Raw genomic sequence first — 21,716 nt, 5'->3', positions numbered from 1 at the left:
AATTGTTGATCTTCATACCTTTGAATTCGAATAAATCTTCAATCTATTATTTCTTTTCCATAAAATGCCCCAATTCTGCCACATATATTTTCATTACCCTAAATTTGTTGGATTTGATTTTTGTTGGTTGATTTCTTTCCTTCATATATGGAAAAAAATTTCTGCCTCATAATACTCTGCCAATTGAATCCTTTGACTACTGATTCAATATCCTTTATTCTTACTCCAACAACAAATATCAAGACTTGAATTCTATCAGTTTCAGATAGTAAATAATAGATAAAACTTGCAAATTGATGCCAACCTATCTTTTGTTAACATGAACTTGTACCCATCTCCTTCAAAAAATGTGAAAGGAAGATTAATCCAATTTGTGAGTGAAACACTAACATGAAAATATACTCCATATGTAAATTTAACCCAGAAAACTGTGATGATAATTAAAAGAGTTGCAAGAACTCCACCAACTGAAAAATAAGAAATAAGTACAAAAATAAAACCAACTATGAATTTACAATTTTTTCTTCACTTGACTAGTTCTTTGAAGGTCACACTGAATCCTTTGAGTAGGGGTACTAAGACCATTTTTTTAAGAATATTGAGCATTGTTTGTCGCTGCTTGTCCTAAAGAGTTGGCTGGCCTAAAATGTTATGTTTATTGTTCTTTTTAATGTGAATCCCTTCTAAATTGGAGAACTTCAAGAATTGAGCATTCATTGTTTTTATGCAATGTTTCTCTATCCCTGGTGCCCTATGTAGATTCCCTCGAAACCCTTGTCTGCTTCCTGAATTTCTTACTTAGATAATTATCTCACCTATTATGTGAGAAATCTCTCTATATATGAAATATTACACAAAGATAAAATTATTGAAACTTTAGCACACAATCCTTGATTACTGTTTCAGTGACAATCATTTAGCACCTAGCTTCTTTGTATGAGGCCAAATCATCAAAATCCTTTTTTGATTTGATAATTTTTCTGTATACATTCTTGCAAATTTGTTGGCACAAATCTGGAAAATTATGGCGTTAGATAAGTAATCTTGGAACTGCTGTGTATTGGGCTATCACATTGATCATCAACCCACACTTGGACAACCATTTGACACTTGTGAACTTAGCAATTCTACTCCAGAGTTTGAAATTTCCTTGGAAACATTTGGCAGCTCCGTGGACAAGTGTCATTCAAACACTTGGTTGTTCATTAAATTCTTGTGTGATGATATGCAACTTTTTGGAGATTCACATATCATATCATATGACAACATGAGGCCCACAGTTACATTGTCAAATTTGTACAGTGTTCACAACATCATTTCCACGGGGCGGTGAGCTTTGTAATTGATGTTTTTGTACTACAAACTAGAAGAATGTGGGGTTCTTGCTCAATAAATAGTGTAGAATGTTTTCTTTTGACATTTCACCTTCTTTCTTCCATATCTGTCAATGAAGGGGACCCACGACAATAGTCTACTTGTAAATGCAACTATTTATTGTCTTTTAATACTTCAGTTTTTAGATTCAACTTCCTAATATGTTTCCACATTTTTTGCAGACATTGAGACAACATGGAAAAGAAATGGAAGACTATTATGGGCCTTGAGGTGCAAGACCCTAAAGAGAAAATCATATTTTCTAGTAAAGATTTAGTTTGGTCTGAAGTATACAAGACGAACATGAATATTGACCACGTTGCAAAAATTCCTAAACTAAGAATTAATGATTTTATTCAAGCAGAGGAATCGAATCCAGATGCTTCATGTTCCTTCCAGCGTCGAAAAAGCAAAACTCCAAGCTCAATGCCTAGTGCTACCTTACTATGGGAACTGTAAGTATTTTAGAAAAGCCTTGTTTACATGTTGATATTAACAATGCTTTATCATTTGTCATATGTGTTGACATTTCAAAATTTATTTTGTAGTTATACTTGCTCATATGGCCTAGAAGACAAGAGAGAAGAATGGAAAACAAAACCAAGGCGTTCAATTGTCAAAAAGAGGGGTTGCCAATGCCATTTTATTATTAAGGTCATGGTTCAAGATCCCGATGTTGCAATAATAACATACAACATGTATGATCATGAAGATGGGCAAGGATGGCCTTGTCATGGCAAACACGACACTTTAGGTGATGATGTGTTAATTTTAGGTATTTTCTATGCTAGAGCAATTTATTTCAATTTCTTTTCCACATTAGCAATCACATCAGCATAAAGTAAACTGCAGATAGAACATAAATATAAATTGCAGAAGACAAGCCAAGACAAGAGGACACAAGATGTGGTGCTAGCCAGGGACAAACCCCACAATGTGGGGAAACCCTTGATCAATTCTTTTATGTTCTTCAAAGTTCAGTAGAGAAAGTGAGAGAGATAGTACATTTACAATAGAAGTCAATCACTTTGACTTTTGATATTGGCATGAGATCAGTTGAAGACATATTGCTTCAACTGATTCTCTAAGGTGACTCGTTCACCTATCATAGTGCTGCATCTCGTCTATTTGCTGCACATTACCGTGTGACATCTTGCTGTACTTTCACATGTGTTGAACCTTGATGACTGAGCTACTCTCATCTTAATGTTGCTCATCATGCTGCATCTTCCATGGTCTTATTCATCATCAAGCTGCCCATGCTCATGATCTCATTCACCATTATGCTGCCCATGTTCATATCATCATGCATCATTATGCTGCCCATGCTCATATCATCATGCTGCTTATTATGTTGCCCATGATCTCATACATCATGCTGCCTATTATGCTGCCGATGATCTCATACATCATGTTGCCCATACTCATATCATCATGCATCATTATGCTGCCCATGCTCATATCATCATGCTGCTTATTATGCTGCCCATGATCTCATACATCATGTTGCCTTCCTTTGGAGACATATGCTTCGGCTGTTTCGATAGTTCCCAACAGTTCCGGCTTTTCTGGTAGTTCGACAGTTCCGGTATTTTCTGGCTTTTCTGGTATTTCCGGCCTTTCCGGCAGTTCCGACTTTTCCGCCAGTTCCGGAAGTTCCAGCTTCTTCGAATTTTCCGGCTATTCTGGCTTTTCTGGCAGTTCCGGCTTTTTCGACTTTTCCGGCAGTTCTAGCTTTTCCGGCAATTCCGGCAGTTCCAACTTTTCCGGCTTTTCTGGCAGTTCTGACAGTTCCAACTTTTCCAGCTTTTCCGACTTTTCCTTAGGATCTCTCCTCCTACTAAAACCCAAAGACAAGTAGAGAGAGGAATAGATCCAAGTGTGTGTCGAAATGACTTGAAGTCCTCTTCTATTTATACTAAAACGTAGAGGTTGAATAGACATGACTGTTGGGCTTCTGAGCCTACATAAGTTGCTGGCCGACTTAACAATTTGTCCATAATATAAATAAATTAATAACTTCATAAATACTTATCGGAATCGGATGATCTTTAGATCAATCCTACACCTCTCAATGAGAGGGATCCAATAAAAATATTAGCTGCCATAAATAATATGACCCACATGGATTTTGGCCCTAGTTGCCAATTTTAACACTCCCTCTCAACTAGGGAGAACTCCATCCACTGATCCATATGTCCAACTGTACTATCTCTGCCATCAGTGCCCTGCTCAGCTCTGCTCTGCTGGCTCTGCTTTGCTTTGCTAGCTCTACTCTGCTCAACTTAGATTTGCTAAACCATGAAGAAGAAGAATTGATCGAGAATGTGTCATACCATTCTCCACTAACCCGAAGTCAGTCTCAGAGTGTGTACCACTGGTCCCAGACTAGTCCTCAACCGACCCGAAGTCAGTGTCATAGTAGGTACAACTCCTACCACTAGTCCCAGACCAGTACTCTACTGACTCGAAGTCAGTCTCAGAGTATGTACCACTGGTCCCAGCCCAGTCCTCAACCAACCCGAAGTCAGTGTCATAGTGGGTACAACTCCTACCACTGGTCCTAGACTAGTATCATTGATCCCAGGTCAATGAAGGGTCATCCTAGCATAGGGAATACGATAGATACAATGATGCATCCATCAGTACTACTATGGTCCCTATCCTCATTTCCTTGCTCATTGATCAGATGAGAGGTACTTCCCATGAGTCCCAGACTGCATGGGTAGGATGCCTCGACAGGAGAACTTAATCAATCTTGTCCTCATAGGAGAACTAATCATCCTGCTACACAATCACCATGGAGAACACATCATCCAGGCCTCACAGGAGAACTAATCATCCTGCTACACAATTGTCATGGAGAACACATCATCCAGATCTCACAGGAGAATTAATCATCCTGCTACACAATCGTCATGGAGAACACATCGTCCAGACCTCACAGGAGAAATAATCATCCTGCTACACAATCGTCATGGAGAACACATCATCCAGACCTCACAGGAGACTTAATAATCCTGCTACACAATTGTCATGGAGAACACATCATTCAGACCTCACAGGAGAATTAATCATCCTGCTACACAGGAGAGTGAATCATCTTGTCCCACAAGAGAGTGAATCATCTTGTCCCACAAGAGAGTGAATCATCTTGTTCACAGGAGAGTGAATCATCTTGTCCACGGGAGAGCAAATCATCCTATCCCACAAGAGAGCGAATCATCTTGTCCCACAAGAGAGTGAATCATCTTGTCCATAGGAGAGCGAATCATCCTGTCCATAGGAGAGCGAATCATCCTGTCCCAGTGCGCACCACCAAGGGAGGGTGAGTCACCCTGTGGTCGTATGTTGCTCCAGTAAGAACTGCAAGCCCCCAGAGCTCCCAGAGCTCAATGTATGCAACATGCAGGACCCTTTTACAAGGGTCTCTCGACGACTCCAAGTCATTCGGTAAAATCACAAATTTGATCTTTCCCTGGGGCTCTGACAAAGTGTAGCGACCTGTACATCATCTCAGTGCGATGGAGCCTCCTTGCTCATCGACTTACCATATCCCAGATAAGGCAGTATCTGATGTCTATCTGCTGGAGCAATCATTGAATACGGGATTCCTCAATAATCAAATCCCACCTCTGGTTGTCACAGAGAATTACAGTGGTATTCATCATGTGTACTCATTGAAGAGTTTCCACAACCAGGCAACTTCATACGAGGTCATACTCGTAGTTATGTATCCGGTCTCGGCAGTACTTATAACAACCGATTTCTACTTCCTGCTCATCCATGATATCAAAGCAGAATCCAAAGAAAACCAGCACTGAGAAGTGCTCTAGTGATCCTCCACACTGCCTGCTCAGTCAGCATTCGAATAATCATGCAGTTTTCATATTTCCGGTAGTGTATCTCAATCCATGAGAGATTGTGCCCTGAAGATACCTCAGAGGATTCTTGGCACCAATCCAGTGAGGCTCAACCAAATATGAGCTCACCATGCTAACTGCAAAACATATGTCCAGAGTTCACCAAAAACATCAACGTGATTGAGTTTATGAAACTGAGAGGCATTTCCCAAATCTGGTCCGACATCACTACCATATAACTTCTGAAAGTTAATATCCTCGAGGTAGTCACAGGCTTGCAGTTTATCATTCCACATTCAGAATCCAACTCCCTCTTACTTCTACAAATGAGAGGGTCGACACCTGTCAGAAATAGGTCGTCCTTATGAGGTGCCAGTATGAGAGGTCTATCATCCACAACCTTCAGGTAATGGTTTGGATCAGTTTCACTCCTAGTGAATCTCAGCTTCACCAAACAGCTATCAATCCTCTCATACTACGCTCGGGGTGTTTTGCTTCAAGCCATAGAGGGCTTTCTTCCACCTGTATGCATGAGATTCCTGTTCATGAATCTAAAACTCCATGGGTTTTTCCAAACCTGTGGACCTACTACATGAGGGGAATGGTCCCCTTGTAAGATTTTCCTTCGATACATCTCAGACATGTACCTTCATGTTCTTTTTGAATTCAGGCATCCTGGTCACCATCTGACTCACAGACCTCCAGTGCTGAGTCAATGGACATGGTCCCCAGTGGACTTGATACAACCCTTAACTCTAAAACATCTTTGAAAACTCTATTTTCAGACACGTACCTTTCCATTGATGAGTGCCATCCTAAAACCTTAAAATTCCATTTCTGAGATGGACACCTAGTTCTTCTTGCGATCAGGTACATAAAAGAGATTCTGGGGTTCCTCGCTTTCTTTGAAGAGTCGACCATTTCCTTGATGACCTGCATTACTTATCATTCCTCTGATCATTTAAGATGTCCCTGGAATGATTGTTATCTTCATCAAGAGATGTGTCTCTACTATCTGGACACTCCTTTGCATGATGGCCGAACTTATTGCAACCAAGGTATCTGCGTTTCCTTCCACCCTCAGATCTAAACTTCCCAATGAAGTGATCTTCCGCTGTGCCATTCTGATAATATTCTCTGCTTCCACTTCACCCTTAGTGAGCGTAGAAGAGAGATGTGGAACTCATTGATCCTTTTGTCTTGTCCCTATTGTCTTTGGTGATTACTCTTTCACTCTTGCTTGGGCATTGTCTTCACCTCAGCGTTGATACCCTGTTATTTTTAGCTATGTTCTATGCTAGAGAAATTTATTTCAATTTCTTTTCCACATTAGCAATCACATCAGCATAAAGTAAAATGCAGATAGAACATAAATATAAATCGCAGAAGACAAGCCAAGACAAGAGGATACAAGATGTGGCGTTAACCAGGGACAAACCCCACAATGTGGGGAAACCCTTGATCAATTCTTCTTTTATGTTCTTCAAAGTTCAGCAAAGAAAGTGAGAGAGATAGTACATTTACAATAGAAGTCAATCACTTTGAATTTTGATATCGGCATGAGATCAGTTGAAGATATATTGCTTCAACTGATTCTCTAAGGTGACTCGTTCACCTATCATAGTGCTGCATCTCGTCTATTTGCTGCACATTACTGTGTGACACCTTGCTGTACTATCACATGTGTTGAACCTTGATGACTGAGCTGCTCTCATCTTAATGCTGCTCATCATGCTGCATCTTCCATGGTCTTATTCATCATCAAGCTGCCTGTGCTCATGATCTCATTAATCATTATGCTGCCCATGCTCATATCATCATGCTTCTTATTATGCTGCCCATGATCTCATACATCATGCTGCCTATTATGCTGCCCATGATCTCATACATCATGTTGTCCATACTCATATCATCATGCATCATTATGTTGCCCATGCTCATATCATCATGCTACTTATCATGCTACCCATGGTCTCATACATCATGTTGCCTTCCTTCGGAGACAGATGATCTGGCTGTTTCGACAGTTCCCGGTAGTTCTGGCTTTTTTGGCAGTTCCAGCATTTCCTGCATTTTCAGCTTTTCTAGCTTTTCTGGTATTTCTGGCTTTTCCGGTATTTCCAGCTTTTCGACATTTCTGGCTTTTCCAGCATTTCCGCTTTTTCGATTTTTCCAGTAGTTCCAACTTTTCCTCCAGTTTTGACTTTTCCGGCAGTTCCGGCTTTTCTGGCTTTTTCGGCGGTTCTAGCAGTTCCAGGTTTTCTGGCTTTTCTGGCAGTTCCGTCTTTTCTGACAGTTTCGGCTTTTTCGGCTTTTCCAGCAGTTCTAGCTTTTCCGGGTTTTCCTTAGGATCTCTCCTCCTACTAAAACCCAAAGACAAGTAAAGAGAGGAAGAGATCCAAGTGTGTGTCGAAATGACTTGAAGTCCTCTTCTATTTCTACTAAAACGTAGAGGTTGAATAGACATGACTGTTGGGCTTCTGAGCCTACATAAGTTGCTGGTCGACTTAACAATTTGTCCATAACATAAATAAATTCATAAGTTCATAAATACTTATCGTAATCAGATGGTCTTTAGATCAATCCTACACCTCTCAATGAGAGGGATCTAATAAAAAAATCAGCTGCCATAAATAATATGACCCACATGGAGTTTGGCCTTAGTTTCCAATTTCAAGAGACATGATTTCTTATTTAGAAAGTTGTTTTTTCCTTCAAGTGCCAATTGACTCTGTTTGTAAAATGCATATTAAGAAATATGTTGACATACATGCCACAGCTCGGGTTAGGGATTTTTTTCTTACGCAGAAAAGATATTGTAAACATCTATAATCGTCCGACAAAAGAAAATTACCAACTGCATAACAAAGATGAAATGAGTGTGAATCTTTGGTATGAAAAACACCATAATGATTTCTTCTTCTACCAGAAGCCCAATGGTGGAGAGATCCCTTTTATCGCTGGAATACAAACAAAATGGATGTTGGAAACTATGGTCAAGTTATCCCATAATAGCTTGATAGCCATGGACTCAACATTCAGTACAAATAAATATGGAGTGAGTATTTTTGCAATGATAACTTTAATGAATCATTTTGGTTATAATGATTCAATATGATTATTGACTTAAAATTAACTTCATTTTTTTATATGACAATATCAGTTGTACATGCTTGCGATGTTTGATGAGCAACAAAGTGGGGTTCTAGTCGCATGGGTGGTGATGTCACGTAATACATCACAAGATATAGCAGTATGGTTGGAGCACCTCATGCATAGGTGTTTTCAGCTTCATCCGGACTGGAAGGTCAATGCCTTTATGGTTGATGATTCATTGGCTGAAATCATTGCTTTGAGGTAACATCAATATTCTTATTTGACATTGCAAGTTGCATTCATTCTAAATATTTCTCACTTAAAATGAATTAAGTTTGGCAGGAGAATCACCAAATGTGAAGTGATATTGTGTATTTGGGATGTAAGGAGGCATGGCTAAAGAATGTTAATCGGTTGGCCAATAGTTCAGAAAAAGCAAAAGAGATGTTCAATGAACTTGGTTATATCATGAAAAATGTTTCTAATGATGAAGTGGATAATGTAATCAATGGTTTTTTCACCAAATTTTCAACCGAGGAGAAGTTTTTGGACTATTTCCACAAGAATTGGGTTGCTGGTGAAAAGATGCGTAAGTTCGCATACTATTTTTTTTAGTTCATACGTTTTTTTATTTTATAACGACAAGATATATTTACTAGTTCGATTTTTACATTTAGGGATGTGGGTTAAAGGCTGCCGAGATTTTCCTCATGCAAATCAGGAGACAAATAATGCTGTGGAGTCATATCACGGTTATCTCAATACAACCTTTCTATGTGATAGACAAAAGAAATGTTCTCGTAAGATGGATTGGCTATTCTATACTCTAATAAAAAATGTTGAGCCATGTTATCGATTTAAGGAAATTCTGAAAAAAGAAGGATATTTGAACAACCACAAGAAAGAGATGCGGCTTGAATCATCAATGGAAAAGGCTAGAAGAATTCCAGACAGTGATTGCAGGCCTCATGAGAGCATATCTCACACTTATTGGGTGAGGAGTCAAAGTAAACCTAATAAGAAATATCTTATCATATGGCATCGCACAAATTTTATCACTTGTGATTGCCCATGGTCTATTCGTGGAAACATTTGCAAGCATGCCATAAAGGTAGATTGGTTACATTCCTCCTTAATGGATTCAGACCCTTTATTGGATCTTGATACCACACCTAATACATTGAATTCCCCTCCTGAGATAAGTATAGAGGCACCAAAACTTGATGCAGATACTGGCACAACTATTATGGATGATGAAAATGTTGAAGACCTTAATTTGTTAAGAGGGGAGTTGTTTGGCTATCTAGACCTGTTTTGGAATAGTCCTCCTTCTACTGTGAGCAAGACAAAACAATTGATTGATTTGGCTAAAAAAATTGTGGATGATGTTAATGATCTTCATATTATGGATTATGACTTCACCCTTGGGTTGGGTGCTTATGAGTCATCTTTGAAGAGGAAGAAGAGTTTCCTTAGTCCTAAAAAGAAAAATAAAAGAAGCAAAAAAAATGCCAACTTCGATATTGATTTGAATGTCCCTGCATCTGAAGATGAACCATTTCAATTTCAACACCTCAACAAGTGTGGTCGTCCTCGCTCTAACAATGCATCCTCTACTGTCCCAAGTAAGTTCTATAGAGAGATTAGATATGTGTTTTCTCTTAACTATGTGCATTGGTTGTTGTTGATGTTGTTAATGTAGTGTTTGAATGTTTGCAGGGGAGCACCATCGAAATATTGTGCCTTCACTTGAAGCACGTAGACAGAACAACCATCGCTTTATTTATCACATGAGTCAAGGTGAATTTGATGGGACACCTAATGATGTAGTCTGTATTCTGATGCCTCTATAAATTACCATCATATTATTTGCTCTGATGGAAATTACATTGTTATCTTACAGATACAACATCTTCTTCAATGGATCGCCCTCCATCCGAACATGATTGGGTCATTGACAACCCCCAAATTGGTGATTTGCTGGGTTTGTTGCTATGCTTTTTCTCTTAACTATGTGCACTGGTTGTTATTGATGTTGTTAATGTAGTGTTTGAATGTTTGCAGGGGTGCACCATCCCTCTATTTATCACATCAATCAAGGTGCATTTGATGGGACACCTAATGATGTAGTTTGTATTCTGATGCCTCTATAAATTAACATCATATTATTTGCATTGATGGAAATTACATTGTTATGTTACAGATACAATAGCTTCTTCAATGGATCTCCCTCCATGCGAACATGATTGGCTCATTGACAACTCGCAAATTGGTCATTTTCCAGGTTTGTTGCTATGCCGTTTCTCTTATCTGTGTGCACTGGTTGTTGTTGATGTTGTTAATGTAGTGTTTGAATGTTTGCAGGGGTGCACCATCCCAATAATGTGCCTTCACTTGAAGCACATAGACAGAAGCATCATCCCTCTATTTATCACATCAGTGAAGGTGCATTTGACGGGACACCTAATTGATGTAGTTTGTATTCTGATGCCTCTATAAATTAACATCATATTATTTGCTCTGATGGAAATTACATTGTTATGTTACAGATACAATAGCTTCTTCAATGGATCTCCCTCCATCCGAACATGATTGGATCATTGACACACCCAAATTGGTCATTTTCCAGGTTTGCTGTTATGCCTTTTCTCTTATCTGTGTGCACTGGTTGTTGTTGATGTTGTTAATGTAGTCTTTGAATATTTGAAGGGGTGCACCATCCCCATATTGTGCCTTCACTTGAAGCATGTAGACAGAAGCACCATCGCTCTATTGATCACATGAGTCAAGGTGCATTTAATGGGATCCATAATTGATATAGTTTGTATTTTGATGCCTGTATTAATTCACATGATATTATTTGGTCTGATGGAAATTGCATTGTTATCTTACAGATACAAAAACTTCTTCAATGGATCAACCTCCATCCGAACATGATTGGCTCATTGACAACACCCAAATTGGTGATTTTCCAGGTTTGTTTCCATGTTTATGCTCTTAGTTTGCTCTTAAATTGAGTAGTGGTTGTTGTTTCCATTGTTAATATGGTGTCTGAATGTTTGCATATTGAACCAGGACACAGAATAAACCAACAAGGCTGAGGAAAAGACATAAAGGTTAACCAACTTGTAGGCTTCTCAAACAAGTTGTGAGAGAAAATTCAGCTTCTTCTTCTTTAATCTCCCACATACCAGCATTCGTGTCATGAATGTCATTGCAGTTGATGATGCTAGGTTGTTGAGGATTCTTGGTGTAGTGACCAGCTTTTGTTAGGTGTGATTCTTATATATGAGGAGTTGTTTGTTAGGGTTTTCTTGGTTTCGCTGGCTAGGGTTTGAAATTGTTCCAACTTGTGATAAGTTGCAAGTATGTACATGTACTTCATCTTTTCTATATAAATAAAGTGTTTCAATGGTCCAATAATCGAGTACTTGCATATTTGATTATGAGCTTGTCTTCTCTTTCTTCATTGGGTAATTTCCAACACTTTTTTTTTTAATGACAATTTCACATGACAGAATGCAATAAATCATTATATACAACAAAGACTGCAATGCCTCTTGCACCTAAAGCACTTCTTATATAAAAGGGAAGTAGCTGATATGTATGGTATATGTAGACTTGAAGATATGTCTCTTTGACAACACTTTTTTTGTTTTTGGTTTAAAAATAAATCAACTTTACTAATACATTTATTAATGGTTATTGCTGTGCATGCTCATATTTCTTCAAAATGGAGTTCTTCTGTGGTATTTTCTAAAATAAAATTCATGTGTCTATACTAAAACGAGTTGCTGGACCTGTACATAATTTCTGGGAAAATTCAAACATTTGAAGGTGACATATGCATACTCCTATGTATGCATTGCCCATGTGGAAGGTGCTGATATTATTGATATTTTATCTTAATTAAAGAAACACTTATATGTAGTCATATATCTCTTATTTTCTCACTGATATTTCTCAATCTATCCCACAATTGTTGGTTGCCCCATGGGTTATTAGTGGTATGTGTATTATCATCTTTAATAAAAGTGATCTTGGCATGTTCAAAAATCTTGCTACCATATGGATTTTATGTTATTTGTGTTATATTGAAGTCTCTTTGGCATATATGTTCATTGTACCTTCCTATTTGTAGATAAAAGCTCAAACAGTCACCTACAACAATGTGTAAACCAACACTTTGACAAAATATCAAAATGGCTAGAATCGTATAAACATATAATATCAGTGGTCATATTTCTTTAGGATGGAGTTTTTTTGTGGTATTTTCTAAAATAAAATTCATGTGTCTATACTAAAACAAGCTATTGGACAGTGTTCTGCAAAGCAGAATCTGTGTTAAATAATCGAGCTCAAAGCAATTGGATTAGCACAAGAAACATTCTAGGTGTTATCTGATAAAAGGGAAAGCATGTGTGTTCAATTGTTTAAAATAGTTTCTAAAAGTAGACAATGACATCGATGAAGATGAACACAAATAAAAAGTAAGACCGCAGGACTTAGGAAATCAAAATTAAGCATTCAAATAGGTACATCTAAAATTGTTGATATTTGATTTGGTGATTCTCTCACAATGACTTGTTCAAGGTATGGTACAAAGGTTCCCGTCCGTATTTCCCTTGTTTGGGCTTGGGTGTTTCTTGGCTTCAAAAAAAGTGAGAACTAGTTGAAGGAACTTTTCAATGTGTTGTCGAAGCAGGGAGGCTAACTGTGATGCCATTCTTCCCATGTCCTTCTTTGTTGAACAACCCAGCAAACCCAATGTTTGTGCCTTGATTCTAATCACTGTGATTGCCTAGAATAAGCTAAGGGGAAAATAGAGTGATTAGGGGGCTCCTTGTTGCACAAGTCTGCCACTTTCATTTCAACCTTTTGGACTTGGATAGTGTTCTGCAAGTGAATATTTACACAGATCAGGGTACAGACATACCTATAAAAAAAATGTTCAGTTTGTGCCTTGCTACGAAGTGCTTCATTTATTTTGTTCCAAATCAAGTAGAGGAGTTTGATCCTAAGAAGCTGCCACTTTGCTTTAAATTCAACAAACAAAAGGAGTTTGTCACTTGTTAAGGTGATTTTCTAGGAGATGCCTATTGGGAGTATCTAGCTACAAAGTTTAGATCCAATTTTGGGTGTCATATATCTTCTCATTGCAGCGCACAAGTTATATACCTGAACTGTTAAGTTTAAAGAAACTAGAAATGCAAAGTCTTTGGTTCAACTGTCTCATGGAAAAAAATTTAGCAACTAACAATCGACATGCACGCATTCTCAAAGCAGGTGGTGTGCTCTGGAAAATCTCTGTTTGTTCAAGGTATCCAACACGAAACTGTGAAGTCATTGTTGAAAATCCTGCCAAATTATTTTTCTTTGCACCAAGAAGCTGCACATTACAAGCTGGCATTTTAGCCAGTGAAGAGAGACCCCTTGCAGTACCCATCAATTTCGCTGCAACCCCACTCCTTGCAATAACAGACAAATTGGGGGCAATGTATCCCATCCTACTCTCAACAAAATCCAAAACCTTATTTTTTGTTGCATCAAGTGCAAGTGCTCTATCACAGGCATCTAAAGCCTTTTGCAAGTTTTCTTCTGATAGGGGCTTACCACTAGTGGTATATGCAGTGACAGAAACAACCATAATGATTACCGAAGGTAAAAGCCCCTCAAGATCAACCAGAGTTAAATCGATCTCATTTCTAATTTTCTTTTCAACTGGAGCATAATCAATTGGATGGTGTACAAGAGATTCTAACTCGGGAAACTTCAACCATGAGTAAAGGGATAACCATGAGTGTAACGACTTATGATGGTTCTACTTATCTTGTCATGAATTAATTGCTTAAGTAGGTGAGATACATTGGATTAGGTGTTGCATTTGGGTTGTTGGTGTGACAAGGGGTTTGGGGGGCATTATGGTTGGAGTTTGTTGGCACAAGACTCATATAAGTTAGTTGAGTATGAAATTATTTGATGTGGTGGTGATTGCATGCCCATAATGCATGAGACAACTTTAGATTGGCATGTGACAACAATACATGTGAGATAATTGCATTAATGGAAAATGTAGAAATTGAGGTGAAGTTGGAGTTGGTGGTTTAATGAAGGCAAGAAGTGCATAGACATAGCTAAATGTGTGGTGACCAAGGTGAGACCATTTTATAAGAAAAACCTTGGCCACATTTGTTTGGGTTAGACAGGCCCACTGGTAGACCATTGTGACTTAGATGAAATTTTGTCAATCAACAAGTTCAAGTTTTTCATATTACCCTTCATAAAATTTTATAAATCTTCTATTTTTTTTTTGTGTAAGTTAGAAGATTATATTATAGAACAAGTATAATACAAAAAACTGCCGAAGCAGTGCGAGCAGGGATATACAATAAACGAAGGCTAATCGCCTGCTCAGAGGTTATGAGACACATGGACCAAAAATAAGCCCACCGCGCAGGGTGGCTTGGAACAGAGCAAAACACTACTTGAAAACTAGTACTGCCGACACCATACATATGAGGCAACAACATACATAAGCTTATGCCAAGACAGAAATATAGAGCAACAACACAGACATATAAAGCCGAGACAGAAAGAGGGCAGAGGAGAACCACAGGTGTTCCCTTAAATAAATTTTCCCATCTGGCCGATGGTATCCAGGCCTATCTCCCGTACGTGGCGGTCAACCTTCGCCTGCATTGCTCCCAGGGATTCGGGCTGGTCCGCAGCAGTGGTGGCTGGCTGAGCAGCAGGAGCCGTGTTGATAGAATCCCTCAGTAACCTGATGAGCAGCGTTAGCATCCGGTTGAGAGTTTTGACTGCCTCATGCACAGTGGAGATTTTGCTGTCCAGAACGCTGTTGTAATCAATGATCTTAGCCATTTGTGCTTCAGTAAGATTCACCTCTGTGACAATGTGTTGCCTTTCCTTTTCTATCGAATCCAGAGCCTTAGCTATCAGGGTTTTGGTGCGCCAGCTTTCCACCTTGGTCCTTACAAATTGAGTTGCCCTCTTCGAAGGTGTGCCTGGGTCTGTCAACCAATCGACCTCCGCAGCAATGTCCTCCTCCTGCTTAACTTGAGCTTCGAGTTCAGCCATCTTGCGTTTAATTCTTGTTGCAGTTCGAGTCTCATAGCCTCCCCTGGCTTCCTGGAGGTCCCGGTTTGCTGCAGCGCATCGACTCCCTCCCGCATCCATAACCAACACTTCGTATCTCTCCCGACTCAAGCCAATACCGTTTACAGAACCACTCTCAATACAAACTCGAAGAACTGTGAGGGAGACAGGGCATTTGCCCATTGCTTTATAGCAAGTTCCACGGTGCCTCCTCATGAAGATGGAGTTATTGCCTTTGAAAGTGGTGGTACTTTGGTGATAAATGTGAAGGAGGATCGCACAAGCGAGGCTGACGCAGGTCGAATGGGAGCGCAGAAGGCTGCTACCAGGATGACGAACCAAGCGCCAAGAGTTTGGTACTTTCCATCGGATGGGGTGGTGGCGGGTGAAGATTGAGATGCCCCGTATGCTGGCATGCTCGATTCTGATCCGCGGAGCCCTGTTCCACCTCTTCTCACACAGAATTGCCATTAATGGCATTGAAAATTTGCAATACGGACCCTCTCCATGCGTGATGATTGCACTGTTGCTGAGGTTGTGCTTCCCGTTTCTCGAATTGTAATGATCGCCCTTCTTAGAGACCTGCCGCCGCCAGGAACTCCACCTTTCCAATTGTCCAATCATCCCGTTGAAAGGCTTGGGCTTATAACCCCCACCGGTATCCTTGTAAATCCGATACCGGGGCCAAGTGCCTTCCCCTATTAAGGTTGGGTGGCTTGGATTAAATCTGTTGCCGCCAGCTGTTCGCATGTTTCTTTGATGATTGGGTTATCGATCTCATGCCAGCCCCTGTTTATGACGATATTCGGGTTGTCTGCTCCAAAGTTTGCCAGATGGTCAGCCAGACCATTAGCCTTTCTCCTCACTGTCTGGAAGGTTAAGCCTCTCAACTCCATGATGAGTTCTGCTATGCTTTCCGTCGCTTTGGCCAATCTCCAATGCCTGGTAGCCTTGCTGATGCTCGTACCTGCCTGTAGGCGTTTAGCCGCCATTATAGCCAGGAGGGAGTCCCCCTCGACTATTATATTTCCTCTCCGGAGATTTCTTAGAATTTTTAAGCCCTGCTCCAGCGCTGCGAACTCTGCTTCATTGTTTGTACTTTCACCTAAAGCTCTGCAGAAAATATGGATAATTTCCCCTGCCTGATTGCGAATGGCACCACCAATGCCTGCTAAACCTGGGTTGCCTCGCGAAGCTCCATCAAAGTTCAATTTCAGGCCACCCTCAGGAGGGCATTGCCAGTTTAAAATTTGCGATGAAGGTTGTGGTAAATTTCCCCCTCTTGATTGATTACCGGATGCTTCCAATTGAAACGCCTTTAAGATTTGTAGGTCCTTGGGCGTAGGTTTTTCATCTGCTTCTACCTTACATTTAGCCTGTATAAGCTGTTTAATATTGATTGTTATAGATTCCTGTGCTAATTCTAGGCTTCGAATTTCTTCCTTGAAAATCCTCCGGTTTCGTTCTTTCCAAATGGTCCAAACAATAAAGCCAGGGGCAGATCTCCAGATACCTTCCACTCTGTTTACTCTTGAAAACTTACTTCTCCAGTTAGTGATAGTTTCCTGTATAGAGTCTCTGTTCCGGTCCGAAGCTCCAAGAATGTTTTCCATCCAGTTCCAGAGCTGGGAGGCCCATTCACAGGAGTTAAGAAGGTGGTTCATTGTTTCCTCCTCCTTAGTGCACATAGGACATCTGGATGGTCCCCTGAACCCTTTTTTCATTAAGTTTTCCCATGTAAGAGTCCTCTTCTGCATCAGTAGCCAGAGAAAAGTTCTGATCTTCGGCCATAGAAGATTATCCCAAACTTTAGTTGCCCAGGGCATTATGTTCGGTTGTTCTTCCCCCTCTATGATGCTCCGAGCCTCTTTCAGGGAGAAGTTCCCGTTGCCTTTTGGACCCCATCTGAGCTTGTCATTTTCTGCTGCAATTCGAATTTTCCTTTTTGAGATTCGTTGATTCAGGTCTTGAATGGTTTCCTGCATATATTCATTGTGGGTTGGATCGAAAGCCATCCATTCCCTCCAATCCTGGTCCTCACTGTTGGGAGACCAATACTGACTTACTGTGAATCTGCCTGCATTTTGCTGAGTTTGTTTCAGGGGAAGGAGTTGAGGGGAGTCCAATTTGGGAGACTGCTGCCAGGCATCTTCCCAGTAGAGAGCTTGATTGCCATTTCTGATCTCCCAGAAGCTATAGTCCTGGACAATGCTTCTGTTAGCTTGAGCATGATTCCATATTGGTGAGCCGTTGTGGGTGTTCTGCATCCTTATTATGTCTAGATTGTTGCTGTTTGGCATGTACTTCTCCTTCCAATGAGTTGCCCAGGGAAGGCTCGTTTCTGAGATCCATTTCCACCAAATCTTAGCTCCGCAGATGTTGTTTACTGTTGCGGGATCAACTAAATTCAGACCCCCCCTGTTCTTAGGTTTACATAGTTTCTGCCATGCTACAAGAGACCATTTTTTCTTCTCGCTGCTTCCGCTCCACAGAAAGGAGCGCTGTATGGCTCGTATTTGGTTTAAAACCCCTTTCGGTGCCGGAAGAATAGAGAGCATATATTGAGGAATAGCCTGCAAAACCACTTTTGTTAGAATTAATCTGCCAGCAAAATTCAAGGCTCGGTATGTCCAGTGTTTACATTTCCTTTCCATGCTAGCTAGAACCTTCTCCCAATGTCCTTTCTGCCACGGTTTTAGAGTTAGGGGGGCACCAAGGTATCTAGATGGTAAAGAGCCAATTTTAAACCCCAGTAGACGGGAGAGATGAGACTGGATGGATGGATGCGTGTTGAAGAAGAACAGAGTGGATTTGGGGAAGTTAATTTCCATGCCCGAGGCTTGGCTGAACAGATTGAGGATATTTCTGTAGGCTAAGGCTTCTTTGACTGTGGGGGCGCCGTGTAACATGGTGTCGTCCACAAACTGTTGATGAGTTGTGGCTGGACAAGCTCTAATGGGTTGTAGACCTCTTATTTGGCCTTCTTCTTTTCTCCTTGCTATTAATCTACTTAGGCCTTCCATGAGAATAACAAACAGAAAGGGGGACAGGGGATCTCCCTGTCTTATGCCTCTGGTGGGGAGGAAGGAAGCTGAGGGAGCCCCATTCACGAGGATGGAGTATCTAGGCGATTTGATGAGGGCTAGAATCCACTTAATCCACTGATTGCTGAAGCCAAAAGCTGCTAACACTGCTTCCAAATAAGACCAGCTTACCTTGTCATAAGCTTTGGAGAGATCTAACTGCATGAGCATACCTGCTTCTTTTCGAGAGTGGAGAGAGTGAATCATCTCCTGGGCTAGCAGGATATTGTCCATTATTTGCCTTCCCTCCACATAGCCAGACTGTTCTTGTGATATGATGCCGGGTAGGATAGCTTTCAGTCTGTTTGCAATGACCTTTGAAATTATTTTATAGATGACATTACATAATGCAATAGGTCGGAATTTATCCGGAGTGTTGGCTGCCTCCACTTTGGGAACTAGAGCGATGAAGGTAGAGTTTAAGGATTTAAGAATGGTTTTGGACCGTCTTGAGTCTTCCACTATCTCCCAAATGTCTTGCTTGACGATGTTCCAGCATGCTTTGTAGAAATTGATGGTGAAACCATCTGGACCCGGAGCTTTATCATTGGGCATACTTCTGAATGCCTCCTCAACTTCTTCCATTGTGATTGTTTTTCTTAGGGACCAGTTCTGCTCTTCTGTAATCATTCTAGGTATTACATCGGTGATTTCTTTGATGGCTTCCTCCCTATTAGTATCTGGCTCTTGCGCTATGAGGCTGAAGTGATTTGTGAGGGAGGCTGAAATTTCATTATGATTTCTGATGATATCTCCCTCATCGTTTTTTAGCTCCAGTATTTTGTTGGCGCTTCTGTAGTCCATAGCTGATCTGTGGAAGAACTTTGTGTTTTGCTCCCCTTCTCTCAGCCAAAGGATTCTAGATTTCTGCTTCCATAGTGTTTCTTCCTGCTTGCATCTGTTGTGCCATTGCTGTGTGAGCTCCTCTTCTAGCTTGCTGGTTTCCTCCTCTCTGCGTCCTACCATACCTTCCTTTTGGATCTGTTCCAGCTTGTTTTCGATGATGGCCTTCTCCTGGAAGATATTTCCGAAGACTTTCTTATTCCAATCTTTCAGTTTTAGTTTGATGTTTTTTAATTTCTGTTGAAGAATATACATTTTGGAGCCTTCCTCCCCTATGGGCTCTGACCACCACTTCTCTACCATCTCAAGGAAGGTGGGGTGTTCTATCCAGAACTTTTCAAACCTGAAGGGTTTGTTTCTAGGAGAGCCCTGTATCTCAACTGCTAGAGATATCGGCCAGTGGTCTGATCCTCCACTAGGGAGGATATTTGATTCCACAGCCGTTCCTTCTAAGAGCAGGCTTTCTGAGATTAAAAACCGATCTAGTCTAGAAGATATGAGCCTATCTCCCCCCCTTCTATTGTTCCAAGTATACTTGCCACTCTTGGGATAAACATCAACCAGTTTTGCCTTATCTATGAAACTTATAAAGGCCTCTCCATCCCTGTGTAGTCTCCTTAGGCCTCCTTTTTTCTCCAGGAGGGAGGTTATCATATTGAAGTCTCCCCCCAGAATAAATTTTGCATTATGGTGTCTATTTATGAATTTGGTGAGCGAATCAAGAAAACTAATTTTATCTTCTAGCTTTTGGGGACTATAGACATTGATACATAGAAAAGAAGATGAATTACCTGTCGGCTGCACCTCCAGTGCCAGGTAATTTTTGCTAGCTTCAGCTGTGATTAGTTGAAATCTTCTTGTATCCCAAAAGGTCGCTAAACCCCCTTCGCGTCCTTTACTTCCAATCTCCAAAACTTCGAGATTCCTACCTAACTTCCCTCGTAGCTTGTCTATGAGTTCACTGTTGCATTTGGTTTCTTGAAGAAACAGCATGTCCGGGTTATACTTTTCCATCTTCCGTTTCAGAACTCTCTGTTTGGCCTGACTACTTATCCCTCTGGCGTTCCATGAGATGATCTTCATAGTTAACTATTTTGTTGGAAGGACGGGTACTCACTTAACTGCCTTATCAGGCCGGCATTGATTAACATCTCTCCAAGTTCCTGTAGGTGTTCTATGCTTGTCTTACGGCCTCTTCGGCGTTTGTGTCTGGAGCCTGAGGTTCTTCCTAGCTGCGTTTGGTAATGGGGTAAGCCTCCCTTGATTATACCGAGTTTGCTCTTCTGTTTTTCCATTATTGCCTTCTGCCGCGCTATATAGAGGTCATTGACCTTCCTTATTTCTTCCTCTGGAACTGCTTCCATCCCTTTGGCTTTCCAGCTTTCCACCAGCGCGTTTAGGTCCATCCCATCCGTTGCTAGGGTATCTTCCAGCTCCAAATCCTCGCTTCCTGCTTCACTAGTTAACATATCTGTTTCCTCCTCTGTTTCTACTGTTCTGTCTTGCATGAGGATTTCGCCTGTGATTGTTGCATCTGTCCTTTTTTCTTCCCCTGTGGGTTTTTCCGGGTTCTCTTGCCTTTCCTCCCTGTGGAGCATGTTCTGCTTTTCCTCCGAGTCCGTCTCCAGGTCTAGGATCTCAAAGGGATTACTGAAATAATTTCTGTCTGTGTTCCCTTTCATATTCCTCCTTCTGTTGGCTCTCTGCCTGTTCTTTGGTTTGGTGAAGTTGGTCTTGTCTCTGGTATTCTGTGTTTTCTCTTCTTCTGCTTCCTTCTTATTCAAAGGACAGTCCCTAACCAGATGCCCATGCTCGTGGCATTTCCGACATCTAAAAGGTATTTGCTCGTAGTCTAGCGCCTGAAAGTATTCTTCATCCCTATATTCGAGCCATACCCCCTCGTGTAGCGCTCCAGAGACATCCAGTTCTACACAGATTCTCGCGTAGGTTGTGTATCTTTTCTGCATGGTTGCTTCGGAGGCTTTGACAAAGGTCCCGAGCTTGTCCCCTATTTGCTTAAGTGCATTATAACCCCAATAATCGATTGGAAGAGAGAAAAGTCTGATCCAGACAGGCACCTGGGTAAAAGTCTCCTTCTCCGGGACGAAGTTTGGCTTCCAAGGTCTCATGTAGAGTCCTGCTGCTGCTAGGAAATATGGGCCACCCTCAAACACTCTATCCTTGTCTTCTAGGCTTGTAAAAACGACTGTAAAAAAACCTTTAGCTCCTAAATGTAGCTGCACGTCCCCTTTTGGCTTCCACTGCTGTCTTATCCATTGGCACAGGGTTCTCTCAGACGGCCAGATTCCCATAAATTTGCAGATGATGGCGTGCTCAGCCA

General features: G+C 40.8%; 1 protein-coding gene and 1 pseudogene across 1 annotated transcript; one reads left to right on the top strand and one right to left on the bottom strand.

Moving 5' to 3' along the window:
* Window positions 1-1,569: 1,569 nt before the first annotated feature.
* On the top strand, window positions 1,570-11,420 carry LOC149148259 (uncharacterized). Its single transcript, XM_089442119.1, has 9 exons — window positions 1,570-1,829; window positions 1,923-2,128; window positions 10,053-10,133; window positions 10,237-10,317; window positions 10,537-10,617; window positions 10,698-10,778; window positions 10,883-10,962; window positions 11,228-11,308; window positions 11,409-11,420. Exons 1-9 carry the CDS (start codon window positions 1,570-1,572, stop codon window positions 11,418-11,420), a joined length of 963 nt encoding a protein of 320 aa, XP_089298245.1.
* Window positions 11,421-13,503: 2,083 nt separating this feature from the next.
* Window positions 13,504-13,980, bottom strand: LOC149148258 (U4/U6 small nuclear ribonucleoprotein Prp31 homolog pseudogene; annotated as a pseudogene).
* Window positions 13,981-21,716: the final 7,736 nt, after the last annotated feature.

The sequence above is a fragment of the Pinus tabuliformis genome, chromosome 9, assembly GCF_031772625.1.
Source record: "Pinus tabuliformis cultivar Carrire ecotype Pingquan chromosome 9, CPIR1, whole genome shotgun sequence".
In the NCBI taxonomy this organism is placed as follows: Eukaryota; Viridiplantae; Streptophyta; class Pinopsida; order Pinales; family Pinaceae; genus Pinus; species Pinus tabuliformis.
The sequence above is the reverse complement of the archived record's forward strand: the minus strand, read 5'-3'. Positions and strand labels throughout refer to the sequence as shown.